Raw genomic sequence first — 27,299 nt, forward strand, 5'->3', positions numbered from 1 at the left:
GCTATTTATTTAGCACCCTCAGTAAAGAACCAACTAATGCTGGCCAGCGAGTTCAGAGGTTAAGCCCAAGTTCACACCCATTTAGATCATCTTATATTAATACTCAAGCCTGCTGGCTTTCTGGCCTCTGCAGTTAGCATGCCTTCAACATAGGACCGGAATATGGCCTGCCTCTGGAATCTTGCAGATTCCTATTCGTGAGGAAGCCGTCGTCTTGGTTTCCAAGCCATGGTCCTTAGGCATCGGGAATGTCAGGAAAGTAGAGTTTTGTCTGTTGTAGTGTTAACTGTGAACCAAAGTTCAAATACTGTGGGTGTCGTTTATTATAATACCCAAAATTTGGGTAGCACCGTATTTATGTTGCACAGAAGCGAAAACTAACACTGAGAGAGGTTATTCCATGGGGTTGGGTAGCTAGTAAGTTGAGGGGGAATATGCTCTCAAGAATACAAATCCAGAGAAATAACTTTTACATCGTGCTCTTTTGATCACAGCAGTGTCTCAGTAGTAACTGCAGATTCATCTTGACCTGGCTTCCGTGCCAGCCGGAAGCTGGACCAGGGCCAGGAAGCCAGCAACTCCCGGTGATTTTCTTCTAAATGGTGGGGTGGTATTAAATTGTTCGTGTCAACCTGAATTCCCACAGAAGAAAATGTGGTGCATTACTGCAGCCTACTTGAAGTATGTCCAGATTTAATAGGCAAAGAAGGCCTGTGCAGTCTTTGAAGCCCATTTCATGCTGTCCTGGATTTGGGGAGGATGCCTAGTGCCAGGGGGACTTCAGGGGTTCTTCCCTGCACACTCGGAATTTCAGCTCCAGTGCTGCAGTGGTAGCTGGAGAGAACTGAATGTTGAGGAGCCACCGACGATAATGAGGTTACCCTCTGAATGCTTGCTCTGTGGCAGGTATCAGGCTTCCTTGCTTCTGGGCAGTGTCTTCATTTAATCCTCAAACAAGTCTGAGAGCTGAAGGTATGTTAGGAGTCCTGTTTTCCAAATAAAGGAATTTAAAGCCTGATAACAACGGCCACCAATATTTGAAGAACTCTTTTCTATAGAACAAGCACTCTTTCCAGCACTTTGCATATCTTAACTCATTTACACATCAAGACAAGACTATGCTGAGCAGTTCTGTTGTCAGCTTCTTAGAGATGAAGAAACTGAGGGCCAGAGAGGTTAGGGGACCTGCCAAAGATGGCACAGCTCGTCAGTGATGGGCTGAAACGCAGTCATTGTCTGCCACCTTGCCCTTGGGCACACCTCAGGCACTTCCCTGTGAGGTCGGGTGGAATGGGCTGAGGATGGATGGTTGGTCCAGGCATGTCTTCGTACCTTCTGAAATCAGTTTCTTATTAGAGTTCCTATTATGGGCAGTTGGAAAGAAACACAGGAGCCAGTGCAGAACCCGTACACTTGGGAATTTTAGATCCATAAATGCTATTCTTTTTTTTTTTAACGTAAAATATTTTATGTGTTTATGTATTTTTCAATAACTTCCTTTATAGAAGACTCTTTGTTCTCATCTCGGGGACACATAACAGACCTCTCTTAAATCTTGGGACTTGGATCCTTACCAACCAGTATAATCCAGATGAACAAATTACTGTGCTCCTATAAAAAGCCTTGGAGACAGTCTAAACCATTTTAATCTTAGAAATGATACCTCATTTATACTTTTAATATTTAAAGCTCTAATAAAGCAGAGATTATTTGTATAAATTACTGTCTATGAAAATAATACCTAACAGCTGGCATATGTCAGTGGAAGAGTAATGGCTTTTTGCATTCAGTTTTTTGCCCTAAACCTAATTCACCAGTTTCTAATTAGAATTAAGTCCAAATGTTAAAAAAAAAAAAAAAAAAAGCTAAGGATTTTCAGTTGGTGTAATACAAACTGTCACTTTTAAGGACAGGTTTTCTCAGTTTGCTGCTAAAATTGGAAAATGCTTAACATGAATCCTGCTATTTTATTAAATAGTGGATTGAAATGTTTGAAGCTTGTTTTATATTGAAAGTTTCACTTCTTTACTGCTGATGAAGATATGCTAGAGGCTCCAAACTCCAGTCATCCTTTTGACAGTAACGAAAGTGGACTTTCATATGTATTAGGCTCTCTTCTCCCACTGGAGAGATCTTATTATGTGTACACCTGGATTTTACTCTATTAGGATGTACGCTCGTGTGTTCAGAATAGTTTGTTTTTCAGGTATTGGCTTCTCGGATCATAGCTTGCTAGTGGCCTAGCCTAGAAGTGTGTCTTCTCTTTGTGATGGATTGGAACCATGTAGCCAGAGTCAAAATTTAGACAGGTGATGAACAAGATTTTTTTTAACAGTTTATTTATTTATTTGACAGGCTGAGCTTACAAATAGGCAGAGAGGCAGGCAGATAGAGAGGAGGGAGCAGGCTCCCTGCTGAGCAGAGAGCTCCATCCCAGGACGCTGGGATCATGACCTGAGCCGAAGGCAGAGGCTTTAACCCACTGAGCCACCCAGGCACCCCATGAACAAGATTTTTAAAAACGCAAACCACTTTATTTTGAACTAACTTTAGAGTTTTCTCAAAGTTGCAGAAAGTCTACAGAGTTCCCCTGTATGTACCCTTTTCGGACTTCCCCTAATGTTCACATCTGACACAATCGTGGTACAATTGTTAAAACTGGGAAATTAACACTATTACACAATTACTAACTGACTCAGACCTTATCCATATAATTACTCCAGTTTTCTCACTAATGTCGCTTTCCTGTCCCAGGATCCTGTCTTGCTCTGGTGTTGAATTTACTTGGCATTTCTCCTTGGTCTTCCGAAATGGGAGAGCCTCGCCATTTTTCTCATCTGCTCTCTTACCAGCTAGCTTACTGCTGGTGAGGGAAGTGTCCCTGTGTCCACTGGGCAGTAATTTTTTTTTCCTTTTGTAGTCATAACAGTGTTTCAGGGATACCTTGAAACGATAACTTTAAAAACTTTGCTCAATTAAGTAAATCTTACGTGGAAGTTGGTGGACACATATTTAAGTCACTTTAACTTAGGAATCATGAAATGCCAGGCAGAACTTGAACAAACAGGAATGAATGTATAGGATCATGGCACCCTTTAAAGAATTGACTATCCTTTTGCTGACTTTTTCTTTACAAATGGAAGGTCTTTGATTAGTCGCCGCTGCGCAGGTGCTAACTAGATGTTACAAAGGCAAGCTTCAGTCAGTATCGATTCATACTGGGACTGTGTTAACAGGCTTTCCCAGGGCTGAGCTGGAGCGCTTGCCTGCTTGTAATGGGGCAACTTCCTGTCCGAGGAAACATGATTCACTCAGTAAGAAGGATAAAACCGCCCTCTTCAGAAGATGCTCCCTCCACAGCAGGCACTTCCCCAAACCCCAGAGCCAGATGAGATTCTGAGATGATTGCTTCAGTGAGGAAGGAAATAACGGGGCTTACATTTCGCTTTGGACTAGGAATGCTGCTGCGCGCGTCCTGAGCCCCTTCGTGAAAGGCCATGGGGCTGAGGTGGGCCCAGGAGCTGCGTCTCTTGAGATGATGATTAAAGGCCCTCATTTAAGTTAGGCTCAGATTTAGATTTACTTAAATTTATTTATGGCCTTAAGCCACACCAGGTTTTCAACCAAGTTACTAGAAGCACTTTTTACAAAGTTTGAGTTTCTGTCCTTGTAAAGCTGAACTCTTTTCCCTGAACCAAATTAATAAAATGGAATTTCTTATTAAGAATGAATTATTAAGTTAAATGGAAGCACTGGGCTGGGAAGCAATTGATGCAATTTGTTTTCAAAGCCTTAAAAGTGCTGCAGTGTGCATAGATCACAAGGACTGGCTTAAGTGCCAAACGGGGCATTAATTTTCTTTCGTAGAGGATTCCAGGTTCACAGGATATCAGAAGTGCTGACTTGGCAGTGCAGTCCCATTTGTAACATGTTAGATCAGGAAACAGATTGATTTGTACATTGATGTAGTGGATCCACGCCCCGTGTGTGCTTCAGAAAATGGAGGCACATTGAATAAGAGCATTTTCAGAGGAACAAAACCGATCTGCCATAGTCTAGGTAAGGTTGGCATCTGTTTGATCGGTTGGTTCCTAGACATGGTCCACAGAGGCTTTTTATATTTCAGATGATACCTTTTGAGAGTCTCTTATGACCACAAGGATTAATCTTTCTGAACTCAAAAGTGAATCACGGCCGCGTATTAGCTGTCTGGAGTGATGCCAGTTACTCTCCTTTCTTGATGGTAACCGACGTGAGGGGCTGCTGCCGCTTCGCTGCCTCTTCCTGTTGCTTTAACCTCTGGCAGTTTCGACTCTCTTTAGGGAAGGCGATGCTGACCATCTCAGCACAAAGATCAAATGCACTCATCACTGATGTATTGACCTTCGTGGTTGACCCATAAACTGAACATTTATACAGTTGGAACTCTTGCGGTCTTTTAACCAGCAGCCATAATGAGTAAACATGTGGAACATAATCTTTGGTGCTGGTAAGTGGCTGCCGGCACACTTTGGACCGCGCCACGTCTGTGGCTTGGGTGAGCTCACGTAACTAATCGACGCTGTTTCTTACAGAGTCTAAACATGATTTCATGTTTAGAATTTAAGAGGTTAGCCCTCCCTCCCCCAGGTTGTTCTGCCACACCCGAAATCCCATTTGTGTAATAGCTGCTTTTAATGTTAAAATATACAAGGCCAGGGGCTCCTGACTGGCTCAATCAGTGGAGTTTGCGACTCTTGATCTCAGGGTTGTAGGTTGGAGCCTCATGCTGGGGGTAGAGATTACTTAAAATCTTAAAGGGATGCCTGGGTGGCTCAGTCATTTCAGTATCAGACTTTTGATTTCAACTCAGGTCATGACCTCAGGGTCATGAGATGGAGCCCTGTGTTAGCCTCTGCTCCGAGTATGGAACCTGCTTAAGACTCTGTCCCTCTGCCCCTTTAAAAAAGTCTTTTCCTAAAAATAAATAAAGTATACAAAGCCATAGAGAGCCTTTAGGAATTCTTGTTCCACATCTTTTAGATTTAACTGTGATGGATTAATTATAGCAGATTTAGGAAACACTTTCCTTTTGGCCTATGCTTTGGCTTTTTTGCTTTTATTTTATCATCTCTCAGTTTTCTTTATTTCTGTCTGGGCTTTTGAAGTAGGAAGGAAAAAACTTAGGAAAACACTGGTTTCGGTTGATAAAAGTGTTCCTTGGGGTTTCCTTGCCTTTTTCTCGGTATTAACACATTTATGTATACCCATTTTCCTCCATATTGTAATCTAGCATTCTAGCCATAATCCTTCGATATGGCTCTCAAAAGCAGAACGGCCAATAGAAGAGGCATTTTGATACATGTTTTGAACTCAGGGTGAGAATTAAACATACCTGTCTTGTGTGTCTTTACCCCTCTTAATGATTGGTTTGAATTAATACACCATTAGAGTATTGCCTATAAATAAATGTGTGTTCCTTTCCACAGGTATCCTTGAATGTTCTTTTTCTTTTTTCTAAAGATTTTAAGTAATCTCTACACCCAGCATGGGGTCTGAACTCACAGCCCTGAGATCAGGAGTTGCTTGATTCTGCTGGCTGTGTCAGCCAGGCGCCCCTCTTCTCTTTTTCTTAGCAGCCTATAGCTTTATATGCAGTTATCTGGAATTCTAAAATCTGCCTTCTCCTTTAATAAATGATTAATTGTCACAGTAGGGCTACAGTCAATTCCAGTTGATAAAGTTGCTAATTGTTCTCTTCTTTGGATTTAATTGAGGTATTTTTTTCAACCCTGATTGATCTTGGCAATATTTTCAACCCAAATTAGCTTTCTCCCAGTTACCCAACAAGTGTCTGTGCTTTCTTCTCTTGTCCTGGTCGAAAGTTGGCTTATTTTAATAAGCTCCTATGCTAAATGTGTGGAGGCTGGCGAATTTTTCCTGGAGGAAAGATCATAATGTATTTCAGAATCAGTCTCCTGATTGGAAGGACCATTAATGTCCATATCATCCATCAGCACAAATAAATGAGAGTTGCTTAGAAAGCGCATATTTTCCATATATTAAAAAAGTCAAAGCTACCCTTTCTGTTAATTGAAAAAACATTTTATGTTAATTGCTCATTTTAAAAAGAGCAACACAGTAGACCATACAGTCTTTAACCCTATACACCAAGTTTTTAACATTTTATTTTCTTATGTTTTAAAGATTTCATTTATTAATTTGACAGAGACACCAGAGAGAGAGGGAACACAAGCAGGGGGAGCAGGGAGCCCAGTGTGGGCCTGGATCCCAGAACTCTGGGATCATGACCCAAGCAGAAGGCAGCTGCCCTAACGACTGAGCCTCCCAGGTGCCCAGTTTTTAACATTTTAAAAAACTCTTTAATTTTTATTTTGAAAGAACATTTACATTCGGGGAGACTGCAAAACTCCATTGTGGATGTAGCCATCAGTATTGGCATAATTCTAGGTGCTGGGATGCCTGTTTTCTCTAGAACAGGAGACTTTGTTAGGACCTTACCTGTTATAATGCCTGAATGTTATTTCTCACCTGTAATTTGTGATCTGTTAGTGGCTTTGATTTTTTCACAAAGAAGAGGACACTAACCAAAGAAACATAATGGAATAATTGATTATTTTTATCTAATACAAGATAAAATTGTTCATGAAATCCCTTTTAGTGTTCTGCTTCCACGAATGATACCGTCCGTCACTGAGGGATGCAAGCCATGCTTGACATCTTCCTCACCCCCCCCCCCCCCCATGAATCTGTCGCCAAGTCTTGCCCCGTGTGCTGTCTCTCCTCTCATATCTGTTTCTCTGCTGTACTGCCTTCAGTCCAAGGTACCATCTTCCCTCTCCCCCTGCTCTTCCGAGTCCGCAACTCCAGCTTCCTGAGCCATCCCCTGCATATGCTTGTTCCCCTTCAATCTCTTTGCCATCCTGCAACCAGGAAAAAGTATCGCAGCTGCATTTTGAAAATATTAACTTTGTGCTTAAAACCTCCCAGCACCTTAGTGATACAGTGATACACTGTTTTTTTGTGTAGGCTTGTCCCTGCGTGCCTCTCAGTCCTTCTACTTGCTGTCTGCCTCTGCTTTCTCTCCACATGGGAACCTCACAAGCACTGCTCTTCAGGAGGCTTCCCTGACCACCTCTGTACCCCACCCTAAGTTCAGTTGCCTTCCGGTCTGCGGCTTCAGCATTGGGTTCTTTTCCTTTGTAGGACATCTAGGAATGTGATCACACTTTTCTTATGTGTGAGTATGGATTCTTGGGCTAGACTGTAAGCCCCATGTGAGCAGAGACCACAACTTTTTGCTCACTCTTGTGACCTAGGCATTTAGCATGTTGCTTTGCAAATTGGCAGCTGTTTAACAAAATTTTGTTGAGTGAGTGAATTACTGGAACTTTAGCCATTCTGCACTTTTGTGGCTTCCTAATCACGGTTGGGTTATAGGCTCCCAAGTTAGAAGTATCCAGGTGGGGAGTGGGGGTTAGATTTTCCATTGACCTTTTGCTTTGATCGTTTAAGTCCAACAGTTGTTTTTTCTGGCCTAACTCCTAGGAAAATGATTTGTTTATGAAGATAAAAATAATAAATAATGAAATTTTAAAAGATCAGTTCTTGTCACACAAGCCATTGGATGACTGTGCCTTCATGCCAGCTTTTTTGGAGTAAACATGGATATTTTTCCCCCCTTCGGTAGGCTCTTGCAGCCAATGCCGGAACAGGATTTGCTGTCGCGGAGCCTCAAATTGCAATGTTTTGTGGGAAGTTAAATATGCATGTGAATATTCAGACTGGAAAATGGGAACCGGACCCAACAGGCACTAAGAGCTGCTTTGGAACAAAAGAAGAAGTTCTTCAGTACTGTCAGGAGGTAAGAGTGTTTCTAGAATGGGAAAACGGCTTTTTTCTTCTGGGTCAAGCTTGAAACTCTTTACCTTAGAAGACCAACTTGCTGATGACAGAGCCCAGGCCTTTTATTTCTAAATATATATGATGGGACAGACTTGTCTCATGTGCACTGCGAGCTCTTGGTTCTTTTGGGAGGGAAAATAGTACAGAGGCTGGGCGGGACCCACACAAGTAAAGCCTGGTTCTCTCTGCTTCCCACTTACTCCCAACAGTGAGGCCAGACATGTCAGCATGTCATGTTTATGCTAGTAAAGCCTGGTTCTCTTGGCTTTCCACTTCCTGATAGAAAGTCACAGTATTGGAAATGATAATCTCAGATCCGACTCAACTTACCTTTTGGGTCAAACCTTGACCTCGGAAGGGATGTGGGATGTTTTAGATTCTTACCAAGATTAGCATGGAGGGCCAGAGTTAAAGTATTATTCTCTAATTTCATCAGCAGACATTTCCATGGACTTGCCTTTTAATAGGTTTTTCTTCTCCGCTATTTATGTGCATCCTACAAGTGGACTTGATACCTAATAGATTTATTTTGGGTTGAGAGCTTGCTGCTTTTACAAAAATAAATAAAAGATTAAATCCTTATTTAAACCTTAAATAAAGATTCCTTTTTATTTTTTTTTTAGAGAACACATTAGAAGTGGTCAAAAATCAACCTGTCAAAAGGAAACTAATACTTACAGTATTCTTTCATTGGATGAGTTAAGTTAGAACCAGGAGTAGGAGAGTGGAAGTTGAGATTTATAGAGCTTAATGATGACATGACACCGGGCATCCTTACTTGCAAACGAATGTCCATTTATTATGGATCAAGTACATTTATTTTGCGTGTGTTTTCTTTTCTTTGCAGATGTATCCAGAGCTACAGATCACAAACGTGATGGAAGCAAATGAGCCTGTCAGTGTTGACAATTGGTGCCGGAGGGACAAAAAACAGTGCAAGACGCACATCGTGATCCCTTTCAAGTGTCTTGGTGAGTGTCGCTCAGATGCTCTTGGTTATAGGAACCTCCAGGACAGGGACGTTGCTCATTTTTACATTTAATGTTCTCTGGCCTCACAGTGAAATTTCTACATTAGTTAAGAAGCCAAGGGCTGCAGGAGTGTATCGTGGGCCTCCTTTTTTCATTATTTACTGCTTTCTAGGGTAGATGGTTGATTTATCTTTGATGGTCATGACCTCTCCCATCGGTGGGCATCCTGTGTTTTAATGCTGGGCTTTTTGCACGGTGTGAGTCAGGGTGTTGTCCTGGGAGCAGCCCAGCTTTGCCTCACACTGATGTTTGAAATTCCTGTGTTCCAGTCGTAGTAGTGAGATGTACTGAGTAGCCCAAGGAATGGAGGCTTCTCTTCCTCTTACTTTGTCCGACACACATTTGGCAAGGTACTGAGAGCCTGTATTGCTGGCGAGGCCAGACTTGTGGGAGTTTTCAGGAGAAGTGACTCAGCTCCCCGTGCACATGATTAGGGAGGCCTGGGCTCTGCCCTGTGCTGCCTGCTGTTCTGAAGGGCCCATGGCCGCTGTGGGGTTGTCTGACCCTGTGGTTGGTGTTAATAGAGCTAACTTGACTAAAACTGAGCAAGAAATTTTTATTCCCCAGAAACAGTAGTTTCCCACGCTTGCCTAGTTACTGCCTGCCTAGTCCTAACCATGCGTCACTGAGGCATCCATACGTACTCACGTGTGTGTGTCATCTGGGTGATTCAGGAGCAGACATGGTCATAGAAGCTTAAAAGGTCAAAGTAATTGATTTTTGATGATGCATGATAGGATTAATGTAGATACAGCATGAACGGGCATTCTGGGTAGTTCGTAGATGTATTTAATTTTAGCCATTAATTTAACTTGCTCTACTTCTTCCCTTCATTAAAGCCTTTCCTAAAATGGAGTAAGTTGCTTTTCTCATTCTCACATGTATCAAAGTAACAGGAAGAGTCCGCGCCTAAGTAACAGTGTTTAAAATTTGTAGCAGTTACTGTTTGAAAGTATTCAGTAGAGGGGGAAAGAGGGACAGTGCCGGTGCTTACATACCACTGTTCACTTTAAAATGGAGGATCATGCAGTCCAGAGTGTGAGAACTAGAAACCTTTTGTGTGGTGTGGTTTTAAGGATGTTCTCCCATTCCGTTTGGCTCTCAGAACTCTCCGGGAATGAGGTTTCATTCATTCTCTATAAAATTCATGAACTAATTGAAACAGGAGTGTATTTTTGAGTTATTTGTAGACAAGAGATAGAGAGTACTTGCAGTCGTTTCTTCCTTTTGCATTGGTACCCCACCGCACCCCAGCGGGACTTGGCAGCTGGTTGCCTCTCCTGCATGCTTTTTGTCGTGGCTCCACTCCTCACCCAGAGCTTTGGTCTGGAGATCTGGGAGACCTCTCTCTCCCCACATCCAGTCAGTTTTGAAGCCTAATTCGTACCTCTTCAATACGGCTTCTCTGCCTGGTTCCCAGACTGTACACTTAGGCACCAAGGGCATTGGTGTAAACTCAGGGTGTGGGCATTGTGGGGTGTTTTTGATTTTCAAGGGAGGCACCTCTGAGACATACGTTTTACTACTAGCTGGAGGTATTCACAGTTGCAGCATCCTATGGCTCCATTCCTTCAGTGACCTCCTGTCTTTCTGGACTGGTATCTTAGTGGTTCCTGAGTTGAAGAGCGAGGCTCACACTAACGTAACTGGAGTGGGAGGAGAAGGAAGCGTGCTGGGATTCAGGCAGTTGCAGTGCTGAAGGAGTTTTGTGGTGCCCAGCAAGCACTAAGGACACGAGGACTTATTAAGTAGTTGGACCTAACTAACTAGCTTTTGGGAGTTCTTTTGGCCTGGAAGTGCTATGAAAACATTACCGAGACACGCAGGGTGCTGTGACTTGAAAGTTGGGAATGTCTGGCTTATATCCTTTTCCTCCCATCGGATTCCTGCCCGTTCGTTCTTTCTTGCCTGGATGGTGACAGCGGCCTCCTTGGGTGCTTCTCTGTTCTGTTGCTTAGTCTGTTGCCCTCTGACCTCAAATGAAGATTGAGTTGTTTTTCTTGTACCTAAAAGCCTTTAGTAGCTCTTCTTCCCCTGTAAGGTAGATTGGTTTAAGCTTCCTAGCTTAGTTAAAAACTCCATGATGTGGCCTTTGCTTAGGCCTTCTAGGTTGTCTGCCACCCCTGCTCCGCATGCCGCTCCTCGTCACTGTGGCATTCACATTCACGCACCATCCAACTTTCATTGCTGGAATGCCTTTCCTCTGCTCCCTTTGCTTGGGAAGTTCTCCCTTCAAGGCTTATTACTTAAGGGGCTGCCTTCCTCATATTTATTTTATTTTTAAATATTTATTTATTAGAGAGACAGACACACATGCACACACCTGAGCCAATACAGGGGTGGAGGGAGGACAGAGGAAGAGGGAGAATCTTAAGCAGATACTCCCCTGAGCACAGAACCCAACGGGGGGCGTTGGGGGTTGGGGGTTGACGCTTGATCTCATGATGCCATGATCGTGACTCGAGCAGAAATCAAGAGTCAGACACTCAGCTGACCGAGCCGCCCAGGTGAGGGGCTTCCTCCTTTAAAGAAAACTTTTCATCCTGGTTATATTTTCTGTCCAGATACACGGATTTCTGAAGTTCTCCCATTGTTGCCATTGCATCTGTCACCCTGTACGGTGATGATCTGTTTCGGGATCTTTCTCCAACTTTGCTGTAAACACTGTGAAACTAGGGACCTGCTTTCATCCTCTTTGTCCTCTAGTACAGTGACGGTGTTTAGAACAGAGGATACACTTTTTAATGATAATTAGAAGACAAGACTGCTTACCATAGCTGGTACACGACAGAAATCACATTTTAATACTTTATTTTCCAATATGCTGTATGTAGTTTGAATTTTTCAGTGTTAAGAACCAAACAGTGAGGGGCACCTGGGTGGCTCAGTGGGTTAAAGCCTCTGCCTTCGGCTTGGGTCGTGGTCCCAGGGTCCTGGGATCAAGCCCCGCATTGGGCTCTCTGCCCAGGGGAGAGCCTGCTTCCTCCTCTCTCTCTGCCTGCTTGTGATCTCTTTCTGTCAATAAATAAATAAATCTTTAAAAAAAGAAAAAGAAAAAAAAAAGGGAACCAAACAGTGAAATGATATTGTTGTTAATTTAAATGTATAAAGGACAGTTTGACCATCAACTATTCAATACTTTCTTTGCATGTGGACACTGAGTATTGTATTGTATGGTCTTTGATGTTTAATTCAGACAATTCTTTGTGTTTATACCTGTACCCATTTAGACACCTTCTTAAATGCATACAGTTGCCTGAGGCTAAGCTAGTAAGGGACCAGGTGACTGGAGTTCAAGGGAGGTAGCAGGACAGAAATACTGCCAATTCTTCCTTGTCATCATTTAAGACGTAGATTTCCTTTATTTATTTTTTAAGATTTTATTTATTTATTAGAGAGCACGAGCAGTGGTGGGGGGAGAAGCAGACTCTCCACTGAGCAGGAATCCCAGGACCCTGGAATCATGACCTGAGTTGAAGGCAGTCGCTTAATGGACTGAGCCACCCAGGTGCCCCTTAAGAAGTAGATTTTAATGTCTTTGTCCTGTACCCCCCCCATCTCCCCATAGAGCACCCAAGTAGAACTGAGCTTGATTCATAATTAACACCACTTCCTCTTTTCCATATTTTTAGAAAGCATTCCGGTGATAGTCTTTTAGAATTGCTTTTGCCTTTAAAATTAAGAATAATTTAGGGCGCCTGGGTGGCTCAGTGGGTTAAAGCCTCTGCCTTCGGCTCAGGTCATGATCCTAGGGTCGAGGGATTGAGCCCCGCATTGGGCTCTCTGCTCAGCCGGGAGCCTGCTTCCTCCTCTCTCTCTGCCTGCTTGTGATCTCTTTCTGTCAAATAAATAAATAAAATCTTAAAAAATAAAAAAGAATAATTTAAAAATAATCTCAAGTTTATGAAATGCTTAGAAAATTGTGCAAAGAGTTCTGTATACTCTTTCCTCAGATTTTCCAACTATTACCATTTGACTGATACGGTAAAATTAACTGTATTTATTCCCCCAACACCCTCAACCCTTGCCCTCCGTTCCTGGGTTTTTGCATTTGAGTCATTTAAGTGATGTCTTTTTATTCCTTAGTACCTCAGTGTAGATTTTCTAGAAACAAGGACATTCTCCTATGTAACCATATCATCAAAATCAGGAAATTATCATTGATCTAAATCTAATCTACAGACCTTATTCAAGTTTCACCTTTTATCCAGTAATGTCAGGATCTAATTCAAGATCACACATTGCATTTAGTCTCTCTTTGTCTTTCATAACCTTGGCATTTTTGAAGAGTACAAATTAGTTTGTGGAAATGCCTTGCAATTTGGGTTTGTCTTATGATTCTTTTATTTATTTTTTTAAAAAGTAGGCTCCATGCCTAACACGGGTTAAACTCATGACCCTGAGATCGAGAGTCAGACACTTAACTGACTGAGTCAGGCAGGCGCCTCTTACAATTCTTCTGATTTCTGTATTTTTGAGGAGACTACGCCAGATGCGTCGTTTGTGCTGCATGATACTAGGAGTTACAGGTTGTCCATGATAACTTAACACCTGGTTCAGATGTTGTCTACATTCACTGATTTCCTTATGAACTCATTGTCCAGATTTGACAAAAAGATGATCCAGGCTGATCCTATGCTTTCCTGCTTCTACCCCTGGAGTGTGCCTTTTCTCCAGGATGCCCTGGTTTCTTTCAGTGGAGAATGGTATTTAGAAACCAGGTCTGGGCATTATGAGTACTAGGATATTGTTGCTTCTGGGCCCACTCAGCAGACAGAGTTAAGAAATACATGTATATATACATATACACGTACACATAAATCCATAGTTCTATAGCTACATGCGTATATTAGAAATATTAGCTCATATTGATGCCTCCAGTTCCGTTATCCTCAATATATATATGTACTCAGCACCTCCTATAAATAATCAGTCTTTGCTTTTTTTGATAGAAAGAGAAGGAAAGGCAGGGAGGGGTGGAGGCAGAGGCAGAGGCAAAGGGAGAGAGAATCCTGGGGATCGGGCTCCATGGCCAGTGCAGAGCTTGATGCGGGGCTCGTTCTCACGACCCCGAGATCATGACCTAAGCTGAAATCAGGAGTCAGACGTTCAACAAGCTGAGCCACCCAGGCTCCCCAGTCAGTCTCTGCTTTAAAAAAATACCAAGTTTGTTGAGCTGTAATTCATATTCTATATAACTCACCCATTTAAAAGTCTATAGTTTTAATGATTTATAGTATATTCAGGGAGTTACACAACCATACAGAATTCTTTTAACATACGGGCTGTACTAAATATGGATCCAGTAGAAAGTAAGAGTTCTTTACATTTTATTCACCAGAAGAACCACAGTAATTCTTTTTTTTTTTTTTTTTTAAAGATTTTATTTATTTATTTGACAGAGAACACAAGTAGGCAGAGAGGCAGGCAGAGAGGAGGAAGCAGGCTCCCTGCTGAGCAGAGAGCCCGATGCGGGACTCGATCCCAGGACCCTGAGATCATGACCTGAGCCGAAGGCAGCGGCTTAACCCACTGAGCCACCCAGGCACCCCGAACCACAGTAATTCTTCCTGTGCATAGTAAGATGAATACCACTTGTTGGAACAAAGTGATGGTAGAAGTATGGTTAGCTTCGGCCCTGAGACCCCCTTGAAGATATTACTAGCTAATGGGGCACCTGGCTGGCTCAGTCACTAGAGCATGCAGCTCTTGATGTCGGGGTTGTGAGTTTGATCCCCATGTTAGGTGTAGAGCTTCCTTTAAAAGATAACAGTAAAAAAGAGAATTACTGCCTGGCAGACCTCAAGTGTTCATGTAACTCAGCTCTCCCTCTTTTGATGCTTAAGGACCCATCAGTGTGACTTGTTTCAGTTCAGTCTCTTGCTTCTCAAAATGACCTTGTTAGGTTACTACTACTCATTGACTCCTGTTCATCTCTAAAAATGTATATAAATGATTGATAGGTAGGTAGATAGATAAGATGATCCAAGTAGGGCGGAGTTTGTGATGTGTGAAGAAGCCAAACTGCTGGTATTTTGGGGGAAGGAGTTAGTCATCCCTGACATTTCTATGTAGGCTGGCTCCTGTACCAAAAGAAGAGAGCTTTGTGAGCCCGTGACTGTTTTTGTTTTGGGTTATTTATGGATTGCGATCTGGACAGAGAGTGTGACTGTGATGACTGCCAAAGCCAGTTCTCATTCTCAGAGGCTTTGGGGTGCTGCCTTTGGCAGCTGCACCTCGGGGTCTTACGGTCTGTCACAGGCATCTGTTAGCAGCTCGTTTTCTACCTTTGAATTCATGACAGCCCATCCACAGTTCACCCCGTTCCCGCTGTGGGCCCTGTAGTGTTTCTGCTCATGAGAATTATCCTGGGTCTGTCTCTCTCTTTTTTAAAAGCTTTTATTTATTCGACAGAGAGAGAGACAGCGAGAGAGGGAACACAAGCAGGGGAGGTAGGAGAGGGAGACGCAGGCTTCCCGCTGAGCAGGGAGCACGATGCGGGGCTTGATCCCAGGATCCTGGGATCATGACCTGAGCAGAAGGCAGATGCTTAACAGCTGAGCCACGCAGGCATCTCTTATCCTGGGTCTTTAACCTCAGAGCCCTATTTACTTCTGAGACATCTGCTAGTCCAGGTGGCCACTGGACCTCACAGAAATTTGCATTCGATGGTCAGGTCAATTCTCTTGGCTCCATCTCATGTCAGAAGGTGTCCCCCACTGCCTGGTTCGAGCTTCCCGGGCTGCATAACAGACACGGGTCTTCCTACCTGCAGCTGGAGAGTACTTTTGCAGTAGGTTTTTAAAAAAAAAAAAAAATGTGAGTGTTGGTGTTGAGGGCTTTCCCAAGTGGCTACATGACCTTTGTTCTTTTTAAAAGGAATTTAAGCAACTCTGGAAAAGCTCTAAAACCTGATGGCTGTCATGGCCCTGCTTACGGGGGAGACGGTCTGAGAGAGAGACAGAATCACAGGATCATAGGGCGTGGGTGGAGGTTGGAGCTAGATCATGAGTGCAGCTTAAAGAAAATCTTAAGTTCATTAGGTTTTGTTAAATTGCCATTTTCATTGATCAGCTTCTTAAATAGTGAAAACAATACAACCTTCTGTGTCCAGTGATTTGGGAAATTGTGGCCATTGTTTATAACAGCCTGTCTGATTAAATTGAGGATTGTTATAAACGGTAAAATTCTAAACTGAGACCAAACCATTTTCAGTGTTCTTCTATAAAACAGAGTAATCCGATCTGTCCAAGTCTGGTTTTGTTTTTGTTTTTTCTTAGAAGCTTCTGATGAATGTAGCAAATGCCAAAAAGTACCAGGGAAGTGACAGAACTGATGTTGGGGTTGAAATGGGTTCGTCTTTAGTTTTCTTGTTTAAAATGCTTATTTTCATTCATTCATTCTTTTTTTTTTTTTTTAAGATTTTATTTATTTATTTGAGAGAGAGAGTAAGAGAGAACATAATTGGAGGGGAAGGGCAGGGGGAGAAGCAGACTCCCTGCTGAGCAGTGAGCCTGATGCAGACTCAGTCCTGGCCCACCAGGATCGTGACTTGAGCCGAAAGCAGACTCTTAACTGACTGAGCCACCCACCCAGCCCCCAAAATCTTATTTTCAATAGAAGAAGGTAGAGGAAGCAAAAATACTAATTTCTGGGCACCTGGGTGGCTCAGTGGGTTAAGCCGCTGCCTTCGGCTCAGGTCATGATCTCAGGGTCCTGGGATCGAGTCCCACATCGGGCTCTCTGCTCGGCAGGGAGCCTGCTTCCCTCTCTCACTCTCTCTGCCTGCCCCTCTGCCTACTTGTGATCTCTGTCAAATGAATAAATAAAATCTTAAAAAAAAATACTAATTTCCATTTTTTGCACCATGATTAATAGTTTGGTGTGTATATAAGACTTTTCTTGGGGGGGCGCCTGGGTGGCTCAGTGGGTTAAGGCCTCTGCCTTCGGCTCAGGTCATGATCTCAGGGTCCTGGGATCGAGTCCCACATCAGGCTCTCTGCTCAGCAGGGAGCCTGCTTCCCCCTCTCTCTCTGCCTGCCTCTCTGCCTACTTGTGATCTCTGTCTGTCAAATAAATAAATAAAATCTTAAAAAAAAAAAAAAAGACTTTTCTTGGGGCGCCTGGGTGGCTCAGTGGGTTAGGCCTCTGCCTTTGCTCAGTTCCTGATCTCAGGGTCCTGGGGGGAGCCCCACATCCGGAATCTCTGCTCAGCGGGGAGCCTGCTGCCTACTTGTGATCTCCTTCTCTTTCTGTCAATTAAATAAATAAAATCTTTAAAAGAAAAAAAGACTTTTCTTTTTGGACACACATGGAAATATGTGTGCTTTTAAATGCATTTTTTTCCCTTAAATGGGGTCATACTTCATGTGCTCTTTTGTTATTGCTTCTTTTTAAGGTTGACATTTGAACATCTATTATGTACTACTCTTGGGAGTTACATATCTTTGAATAAAAGACAAACTTGACCTTAAGGAATTAACCAGGCTGAAGGAAGAGTGGTAGAGATATGGGGTTTGTTTCCTGCTTTATTTGTTTAATGATTTTTATTTTTATTTATTTTTTTCTTTTTAAGTAGGTTCCATGCCCAGTGTGGAGCCCAACATAGGGCTTGAACTCACTACCCTGAGATAGAAACCTGAGCCGAGATCAAAGAGTCTGATTCTTTTTTTTTTTTCTTTCAAAGATTTTATTTATTTATTTGACAGAGAGAGATCACAAGTAGGCAGAGAGGCAGGCAGAGAGAGAGAGAGAGAGAGAGAGAGAGAGAAAAGCAGGCTCCCTGCTGAGCAGAGAGCCCGATGCGGGACTCGATCCCAGGACCCTGAGATCATGACCTGAGCTGAAGGCAGTGGCTTAACCCACTGAGCCACCCAGGCGCCCCAAGAGTCTGATTCTTTTCCTCCCCCGCCACCCTGCCCCAAGAGTCTGATTCTTAACCGACTGAGCCACTCAGGCACCCCTATTTCTTTAATGATTTTTCAAATTACTTAATCACTACCATGGAAGTTTTTTCCATGTTACATATAGACACAAACCTGTGACCTTATGGTATGCCATTGTATATAGCTACCATCATTGAACTAATTCCCTGCTGATGGGTATTTAAGTTGGTTCCAATTTTTGATATTAACAACAACACAGTAAATATCTTTGTTGACTTACTTATTTCCTTAGAGTATGTTGTTAGAATTGTATTCGTTGAGTCAAAGAGTATTCTTTTTTTTTTTTTTTTTTTAATTTTTATTGTTACATTTTAGTTTCTTGTCAGATTCAGTGATGTTCTCTTCTGGTTTTCAGAGGTCAGACAGATTGATTCAGTCATGGAATAGCTAAGGATTGGAGACATTTAATTTTCCAGTATAGCATGGAGTTAATTATTAAGTCACTGGCATTTTAAAAGTTTTCATTTTAACCTTAATTCTGAAATACAGGATTTGAAGCACACAGAAAAGATAACACAATATGGTGGTCACTCAGTACTCATCATCCTGATTCAAGTTCTTCAACATTGTGCCAGGTTTGCTTGAAATGTTCCAAGACCCCATCCTTCCTTGCATTTCCTCCCTTGTTCCCTCCCCTGCTCTTGAGGTGACCACTGCCCTCTTGTTGGCATGTTATTCTCACATGTTTTTGAGGGGTGGGGAAGAACCCAAGTTCAAGTAGCTTCTTTATTTATGTTTTTGCTAATTTAAAAATTTTAACTCCAGGGGCACCTGGGTGGCTCAGTGGGTTAAGTTCCTGCCTTCAGCTCAGGTCATGATCTCAGGGTCCTGGGATCGAGTCCCACATTGGGCTCTCTGCTGAGCAGGGAGCCTGTTTCCCCATCTTTCTCTGCCTGCCTCTCTGCCTACTTGTGACCTCTGTCTGTTGAATAAATAAATAAAATCTTTTAAAAAAAATTTAACTCCAGTGTAGTTAACGTACATTATTGTTAGTTACAGATATATAATATTAGTGATTCAGTAATTCTCTGCATTACTCAGCACTTATCATGATAGCCATATTCTTTAATCCCCATCACCTGTTTTTCCCACCCCCCCACCTTCCATCTGTCTCGCATGTTTTTATACTTCTATATATGTATGTATCTACAGACCATTTGTTTTTGTGTTTGCAAACTTCCTGAGTGGTATAATTCTCTACTTGACCTCTTACAACTTTTACTTTACATCGTTTTGGAGTGTGTCTGAGGTGTGATATAAGTAGATTTCATTCATTTTTCACCTGATATATAGTATTCCATTGTATTCTTTAAACTCGGTTTATTGTTTTTATAGACTGCATATCTAGTAATAAAATTGCTGTTTTAAATTTTTTTCTGATGTCGCATTTGTACACAAAATTGTGGTTTTACAAATTACAGATTTCTGTATAATAACTATAGGTATATGTATAGTTTGCTTTGTGTGAAGCTACTCATGTCAAGGCTGTAGCAACATTAGCATCGGTAATCAGAGCTGGCACACTCACCTGCTGCTGTGGGCGCCGTGCACTAGGTTCTGCTCCAAGCTTTCTCTGTGCTCTGCATATTATATTATGTCATCCTCAGCTCGGTAAGGAAACCGAGGCACAGAAGGATTAAGTAAGTTGCCTAAGACCACTCTGCTAGTAACAGTAGTGCTGAAATTGAACCCCAGCATTTAACCCTGTGCACACTGCCTTTGAATATACTCTTTTGTTGCCTTTTTCATAAATTAAATATAAAAATTGCCTCATCAATACAGGGTGATCCCATTAAAACAATATGGGTTGGTGGTTGGATGTCATAGTTTAAGTGATTTTTGACTTGGTCGAGTGTCACGATTGTTTCTCCTCATATACCCATGGGGATTTTGTTTTTTTAAAGCATTGATTGTGCCTGGTTGATTGAAAAAATTCATGTACCTTAGAGCCTTTAGGGCGTCAAGGCAACACTGTGTCTAACTTACTACTTTGTGTTCCTGCGTTAGTGTCAGATGGAGCTATTTGGCCCCCCCCAGTTCCCTTGTGCTAATAATAGTGTGAAATGTCATTACCCTGTGAAAGGCTGTTTTATGTGGGGAGGCGCGTTTACTGCTCCAGCTTGTAATGTCAGAGCACACCTCCCCCCTTAAAGTAGATCAAGGACTCCTTTCACTTGCCACTTGGGTCATGGAAGGATTGACTTCTGTAGTGCCCAGAGACTGAGGCCTGGAGGGAGCGGTCCTGGAGGACCAGGCCACAATGACAAACCTAGTGGGTCTACATAGACTTTCCACTAGTTCAAAGCCCTGAGACCTTTCTCAGGCCAGATTACTTTCCTGTTCACTTCCTCTTTCAAAAAAAAAAAAAAAAAAAAAAAAAAGAAAAGGAAACCTCAGAGGTTAGCTGCCTGCTTCCTTTCTCCTGCCCCTACTTACTGCATCTCTTCCGGAGCTGAGCACACACCTCTCTTTGTTTTCCTCCACTGAGAACTGGTGTGGAGCATATTGGTGATGGATCAGATTCTCTGTAATGTTTGTTCAGTGAAAATCACTGAGTCCCACCTTAGGCTTAATGAATCAGAATCTCTGGGTTATGACCCAGTGATACATGAATATTTTTTTTAAAGTAAGTTCTACACACCACATAGGCACATAGACCCCAAAATCAAGAGTCATCACATGTTCTACTGACGGGAGCCAGCCAGGTGCCCCTGTGATAGATGTATTTTTAGCCTTTTCTTATGGAAATTACAAACATGTCCAAACATAGAGAAAAATAATAGTCTTAACCCTTACGTACCCGTGGTCCAGCTGTGTAACGATCATCATTTTGTGAGTCACTCTCCCATTGTCTGTGGACCCACTCCTACCCACCCTTGCTAATTTGGAAACATATCACAGATAGTACTTTTTTTTTCCTGTAAATATGTCAGTGTGTATTTCTGAAAGATCACGTTCTGTTTTTTGAACAGCTATGTGTATTTTCCTTCCAGCTTTGTATTTTAAAAAATATATATTTATTTTATTTTATTTATTTATGTGAGACAGAATGAGTCCACAAGCAGGGGGAGCGGCATAAGAAGAGGGAGAAGCAGGCTCCCCACTGATCAGGAAGCCTGCCTTGGGGCTTGATCCCAGGATGCTGGGATCATGACATGAGCCGAAGGCAGACACTTTACCAACTGAGGCAACCAGGCGTTCCCCAGCTTTAATATTTTTGAAAAGTTTCAGACCTATAGGAAAAGATGTAACAGTGCATACCTTTATACCCTTTACCGAGGTTTTCCGATTCTGCTTTATCTGTCCACTCTCTGTGTGTGTGTGTGTGTGTGTGTGTGTGTGTGTGTACATGTGCACATTGCACATCTTATCTTTTTGTTTGTTGTTATTATACCCTTTGAAAGTAAGTTGGGACATAATGACAGTTCACGTCTAAATATTCAGGTTTTTTCCTCCTAAGAGCAGGGACTTTCTCCTATATAACTACAATATAAAAATCATACCTTGGACATTTTCTCTCTAAATGTCCAAATAATGTCCTTTATAGCATTCCTTTTAAAAAGGATAAAACATTACATTTGATCAACAGTTCCCAAGTTCCTTTTAAAAAAGTCTTTCATGGGACGCCTGGGTGGCTCAGTTGGTTAAGCAGCTGCCTTCGGCTCAGGTCATGATCCCAGCGTCCTGGGATCGAGTCCCACATCGGGCTCCTTGTTTGGCAGGGAGCCTGCTTCTCCCTCTGCCTCTGCCTGCCATTCTGTCTGCCTGTGCTCGCTCGCTCTTTCTCTCTCTCTCTGATAAATAAAATCTTAAAAAAAAAAAAAAAGTCTTTCATGACTTGATATTTTTTCAGTTTAGGTCATTTGTTTAAATATATCTTTGAATTTGAATTTGTCTTATTGTTTTATCATGATTAGACTCATGACATATTTTTGGCAGAAAGACTGTATAGTGGTATTTTCTTCTTAGCACATCACATTTGTCATCTTGTCATTGTCAGTGACAAACCTCATGTTAGGCTGGTCACCTGGTGGAAAAGTAGCATCTGCCAGAGTTTTCCATCGCAGAAGCACCCATTCCCTTCCATCAAGCAGTCGTTTCTGATTCACTTATGACAATGCGTTATTACAGTTCACTTATTACAGTGCTTTGTCTTAGAGCTGTGTGTCTTTAGGTACACAAAGGGGCTAAAGTAAGGGTCATCCGTACTTCCGAAGAACACCCTGAGTTTCTTGGAATTTTGTTATTTTGTTATTAGAACTGGGGCGCCTGGGTGGTGCAGTCAGTTACGCATCCAGCTCTTGGTTTCGACTCAGGTCATAATCTCAGGGCAGTGGGACTGGGCTGTGTGCTCAGCGCAGAGTCTGAGAGTCTCTCTCTCTCCCTTGGCCCCTCCCGCCATCCTCTGTAAAATAAATGAACAAATCTTACCAAAACAAAAAACAAAAAAACCCCAAAACTTAATGTGAGCAGAATTAGGGAATAAGAGACTAGGAATATGAATGCATGTGAACTCAGAGGACTATCTGTGTGTGTCTGAGGTCATGGAATGGTGGGCATGGGGGTCCTATTCCTGCTCTACCCATCATGTGTTGCTTTAGCCCTGCATCTGGACTGTAAGGGATTTTAGAGTTTGGAAAGACTGAGGGAAGTCCCAAGGACCATGACTGTAACAGAATGTTGAGCTCTTGTGGCTGCTTGCCTGGATCTATAATGTCCAGTTGACCTTGGAAGATGAGAGAGGCCCATCAGCTTTTTTATACATTTGAGATTGCTCCTGCCCCACTACAGAAGTGTCCTAGTCTTCAGTGAGGGTCCTTGCTAGCTCGAATCATCAGATTTGTCTGTAACAAAGCTTTCTCTCTTCTAGTGGGTGAATTCGTAAGTGATGTCCTACTAGTTCCAGAAAAGTGCCAGTTTTTCCACAAAGAGCGGATGGAGGTGTGCGAGAATCACCAGCATTGGCACACTGTAGTCAAAGAGGTAAAAGAAGGGATCATGTATTGCTTTTCTGGTTAAGAGACAAAAGAGCATTTTCTTCCAAACCTCATGATTTCAAGTTAATTTTATTTTCCCTTTATCTCTTCAAAATGTAAGATTACTTGTATCTTCTAAATTAAAAATATTTGGGAGGGTATTTTCATGGGAAAATACGGTGTTGACTGACCAACCCCTCAAGTCAAGGATGTTAAAAAAGCAAGGATGCTGTCAGTTGGGTTCCTAAGGAGAGGCCATCCCAACCCTAGGAATTTAGAGTAGAAATAGCCAGTTACATAGAAAACCCTGTCTCGACATATATACTGATAGGATTAGATGCCATTTCATTCTTCTGGGAGGAGAAATAGCCTTCTTATACTTGCCTTCTGTAGTTAAGAGGGATCACTAGTCAGTTTCTTTGGCCACATTCTGACACCATGCCCTCACGGCAAGGAATGTAAATTATCGCTGACCACCTTCAGCCAGCATTGATAATTACTAGAAGAATCCCCTTTTCCTTAATCTTTTCTAACTTTGGTCTTTCGTTGTTCCTGGCTCAGATGATGTTTCCCATTGTCCGTTAAGCAAAATTTGTAAATCTTCTTAAAATAATGGCATCACAGCTGTTGACAGAAAATTGATATGTCCATGAGAGAAAGCATTACATAGTGATTTTTAAAAAATATTTTATTTATTTATTTGAGACAGAGCACAAGTAGGCAGAGAAGCAGGCAGAGGAAGAGGGAGAAGCAGGCTCCCTGCTCAGCAGGGAGCCCGATGTGGGACTCTATTCCAGGACCCTAAGATCCTGACCTGAGCCAAAGGCAGCAGCTTAACTGACTGAGCCACCCGGATGCCCTACATAGTGATTTGATAGGCATTTCTTTTGGATAAAGCTAATGACTGCGGACTACTTGACCAAATATATTAATGTTCTCTTGTGGACCTGTGGATTTCCTTTAGGCCTGTCTGACTCAGGGAATGACTTTATATCGCTACGGCATGTTGCTGCCTTGTGGGGTAGACCAGTTTCACGGCACTGAGTATGTGTGCTGCCCTCAGACAAAGATGATTGAATCTACTGTGTCAAAGGAAGAGGAGGAAGAGGAGGAGGAGGAAGAAGAGGAGGAGGATGAAGAGGAAGACTATGATATTTACAAGAGGTAAACTCTTGTCTTGCACCTGTGAAATGGTTTTTCTGGTGGCTGGGGCCTGCCAGTGCCCGCCTCTGGATAAAGTGGGCAGCCCCTTGTTCCACAGGAGTCGAGCCAGGCGGCATTTTGTTCTAGTAGGACTTGCAGCAGGTTAATGCAGTCCCTGCCCACCAGGTCCACCCTTTTGCTGGTGTAGCTGGGCTAAGGGTTGCAGTGGCCCAGTGAGCTGTGAGTGGAGCTTATTTCCTGCCTCTTGTTTTTGTGTTTTAGAATAGAGAGGAGAATCATTGTTGTGCTGTGCATATAGGAATTGGTATTAACCTTCCTTTTCTGTTGTGACCTTTAGTGAATTTCCTACCGAAGCAGATTTGGAGGACTTCACAGAAGCAGCTGTGGATGAGGACGAGGAGGATGAGGAGGAAGGGGAGGAAGTGGTGGAAGACCGTGATTATTACTACGACACCTTTAAAGGAGATGACTACAATGAGGAGAGCCCAACTGAACCCAGCAGCGATGGGACAATTTCAGAAAAGGAAATTACTCACGACGTTAAAGGTAATCTGATATAAAGTTGTGGCATTAAAATCCATTTGGTAATTCTTGCTTACAATTTTGGACTGCATTCATCACAGGTAAGTCACAGGAGAGGTGGTGCTCCTGGGCGCTATGTCAGATGGGCTCGCCAGCACACTGGAGGCGCCGTGTTACCACTGAGGGGCCAGGCCCCTGAGGGGTCTGACAGTTGACACACCCAGGGAGGGACCTGAAATTGAATCAGAAACTCTCATTTGTGTTGTAAGGACCTAACTAGAGAAGAAGGACCAGACCAGAGAATCAGGGACATAAGGTGGTTTATGCTTGGGCAGGGTTCTTCCACATGCAGCCGGAAATGTTCTCTCCCGGAGGGAGGCCCCCTCTTCAGTGTTCTAAAGCCCCGGCCTTCTAGAATGGAAGTGACTTCTTGGTTCTTGTGTTCCCATCTGTAGGCTGCCAAATTTGTCCACTATAAGATGTCTGTGACGGGGAGGGTAAAGTTTAACAACCTACTGGTGAAGGATTTTCATCTTGCCAGTTCCCAAAAAAGAGAAAAAAAGGTTGTGTCCATTCTAGACCTGTTGACACACAGTCTTCTGCTGAGTGTATATTTGAAGCTATTAGACTCTGAAGAATTATCTAGGACTCCGTGTGGGGGAAATACTGAAAAAGTCTAAAAGTTTATGATTTACCTTGGAGAACATAAAAATGCCCACGCATGCTTCCTGGGTGCCTAAGTAGCGTTTCCTGTGGTGGTCACCACTAAAGCAGCCTTTGTCCCTGCACTGGGCTCCTTTGGTCCTTGACCCCAACATGATGGACAAGTCAGGCAGACGGCTCCGCTTGCCAGATCAGAACTGTGAGGCTCCCAGAGCAGTGAGACTCAGAATCCCCCCGTTTTGGTCTAGACTCCAGACAGTGGGAGAAATGCTTTCAGTTCCTGCTTGCCTTCACTCCATCAGAACGGGAGGGCGACTGCATCCCCCTGAACGACGGGCTGGAATTGGTGAGCTAGCTGGCCAGGGCAGTGAGGTCCCAGCGGGGCTCAGCAACCGTGGAGGCTCTGCATCCGTGGGGGCTCGGCGTGGCCGTTACCGGCCTGTAGCAGTTGGGTAGCGCGTGAAGCCGCTGCCTCTGTCCTGCTGACCTTCTGACCGTTTCCACACAGCTGTCTGCTCGCAGGAGGCGATGACGGGGCCCTGCCGGGCCGTGATGCCCCGTTGGTACTTCGACCTCTCCAAGGGAAAGTGCGTGCGCTTTATATATGGCGGCTGCGGAGGCAACAGGAACAATTTTGAGTCTGAGGATTATTGTATGGCTGTGTGTAAAGCGATGAGTAAGTCTCGGTGCACGGGCTCCGTGCTGTGGCCCTGTCTGTCCGGCGTTCTGTCTCTCTCCTGGCCGTCCTCGTGACTGCGTCTGCGTCGTGCTCCCGCCGACACAGGTGTTTGCTGTCGTCGTTCCTCCCCTCCTCTTTGTGCTTTCTCCATTTAGGCTTTGCTCTCCTGTTGGCGGCCGGAGCCCAGTTCTGTGTGTCCCATGCTCACCGTGGGTCTGGTGGCGGTGGCTGGTGGCTGGCTGGTGGTGTGTCCCCTCCCTGGCCCAGTGGGAAAGCCCGGGGGCTTGTTTTTGCATCCTGCCTTGTCATCTGTGGGCTCCCGGCACATGTCTGTTGGTTGGGGATGGCAGCCTTGACCGTGGCTGGCTGTGGTGGAGAGGCACAGAATGGTCAGCACAGCGGCCCTGAGTTCTGCCCATTCTTGTTCCTGGGCTTCTCACTCTTATTCTTGTCTTGGGGCTACCCTGTCGCCCACCCCCATGGTGCTGGCTGAGGGGGTGCCCGCTCTTCAGAGAAGTGACCCTAGGGTTACTTTTTTTTGAGAGTCCAGAATATCGAGATGTCTTGCTAATTTATGCATTCTAGGGAGTGAGCTCTGCAGTTGCATGGTAACCTCTGTTTCTCCAGGGTTTTGGCAACGCTGGATCACGCAGACCGTTAGGAAGTGAAAGAATTTTAGTTCATGTGTCCTTTGGTCACAGAGGACGTTGAGTGGTTTGTTCAGCTGGGCTGGGTTCACTTAGACACGGGTAGGAGAACTTACACTTTTCTCTGTGGCGACTCCCTTCCCTTTCTCAGGCCTCTGTCGTCTTACCTCACGGTACTGGCTAGTCCGTGTGTGTGGAAAATCCTCGCTCAGGCTAAACACTCATTTCTGATCCTGGAGCTCGTTAGAGTAAGGAGTTGCTGGTCCTTTCTGGCTTTTGCTTTAAAGATGTTGGGCTGTAGCTTCTGATGGATTTTCATTCAGATACCTTCATGTTCCTCTTTCCTCCCCCACCGAAAGCTGTTTTAAATCTTAACATGATATGGTATGCTTTTAGCACCTCCACTCCAGCTGCTGCTCTGTAGAAAAGCTGTTTTTATTAGAAATAATTGAAAGTATGGAAACAATATGAGTCCTTAGGGAACTTTGGTGGCAGAAACTTCTTTGTTCAGGAAAGAGACAAATTATTGTGATACTTCCTGCTTTGTAAATTACTTAAACTAAGGTGCAACAACCCATTATTTGGGGGTGCATCCCGAGGAATTGGGTCGTTAAAGATCTCCCTGAATGCAGAGAGACAGTTGTTCCCAGAGGATCACATAGATAGTACTGGCAGCTGTGATGGAATGGCTGTCCTCTACATTCCTGGCTCTGCAGTCTACAGAATTGTAGTTTCCCAGCGGTTATGGTAGGGAAGACTTGCCACAG

The 27,299-nt window shown here is 43.4% G+C and overlaps 1 protein-coding gene across 4 annotated transcripts in view; it reads left to right on the forward strand.

Annotated features, from left to right (window-relative positions):
* Positions 1 to 27,299, forward strand: part of APLP2 (amyloid beta precursor like protein 2) — an 83,429-nt gene that overhangs the window by 36,830 nt on the left and 19,300 nt on the right. For 2 of the 4 annotated variants that reach the window (XM_032356280.1, XM_032356281.1), the window contains exons 2-7: positions 7,691 to 7,864; positions 8,753 to 8,876; positions 22,752 to 22,864; positions 23,822 to 24,021; positions 24,359 to 24,567; positions 25,715 to 25,882. In XM_032356280.1, coding sequence (XP_032212171.1) covers positions 7,691 to 7,864; positions 8,753 to 8,876; positions 22,752 to 22,864; positions 23,822 to 24,021; positions 24,359 to 24,567; positions 25,715 to 25,882 — 988 coding nt within the window. The remainder of the gene's footprint in view (positions 1 to 7,690; positions 7,865 to 8,752; positions 8,877 to 22,751; positions 22,865 to 23,821; positions 24,022 to 24,358; positions 24,568 to 25,714; positions 25,883 to 27,299) is intronic. The other 2 variants (XM_032356282.1, XM_032356283.1) reach the window with 1 other exon arrangement.

This window comes from Mustela erminea, chromosome 9 (genome assembly GCF_009829155.1).
Source record: "Mustela erminea isolate mMusErm1 chromosome 9, mMusErm1.Pri, whole genome shotgun sequence".
Classification (NCBI taxonomy): Eukaryota; Metazoa; Chordata; class Mammalia; order Carnivora; family Mustelidae; genus Mustela; species Mustela erminea.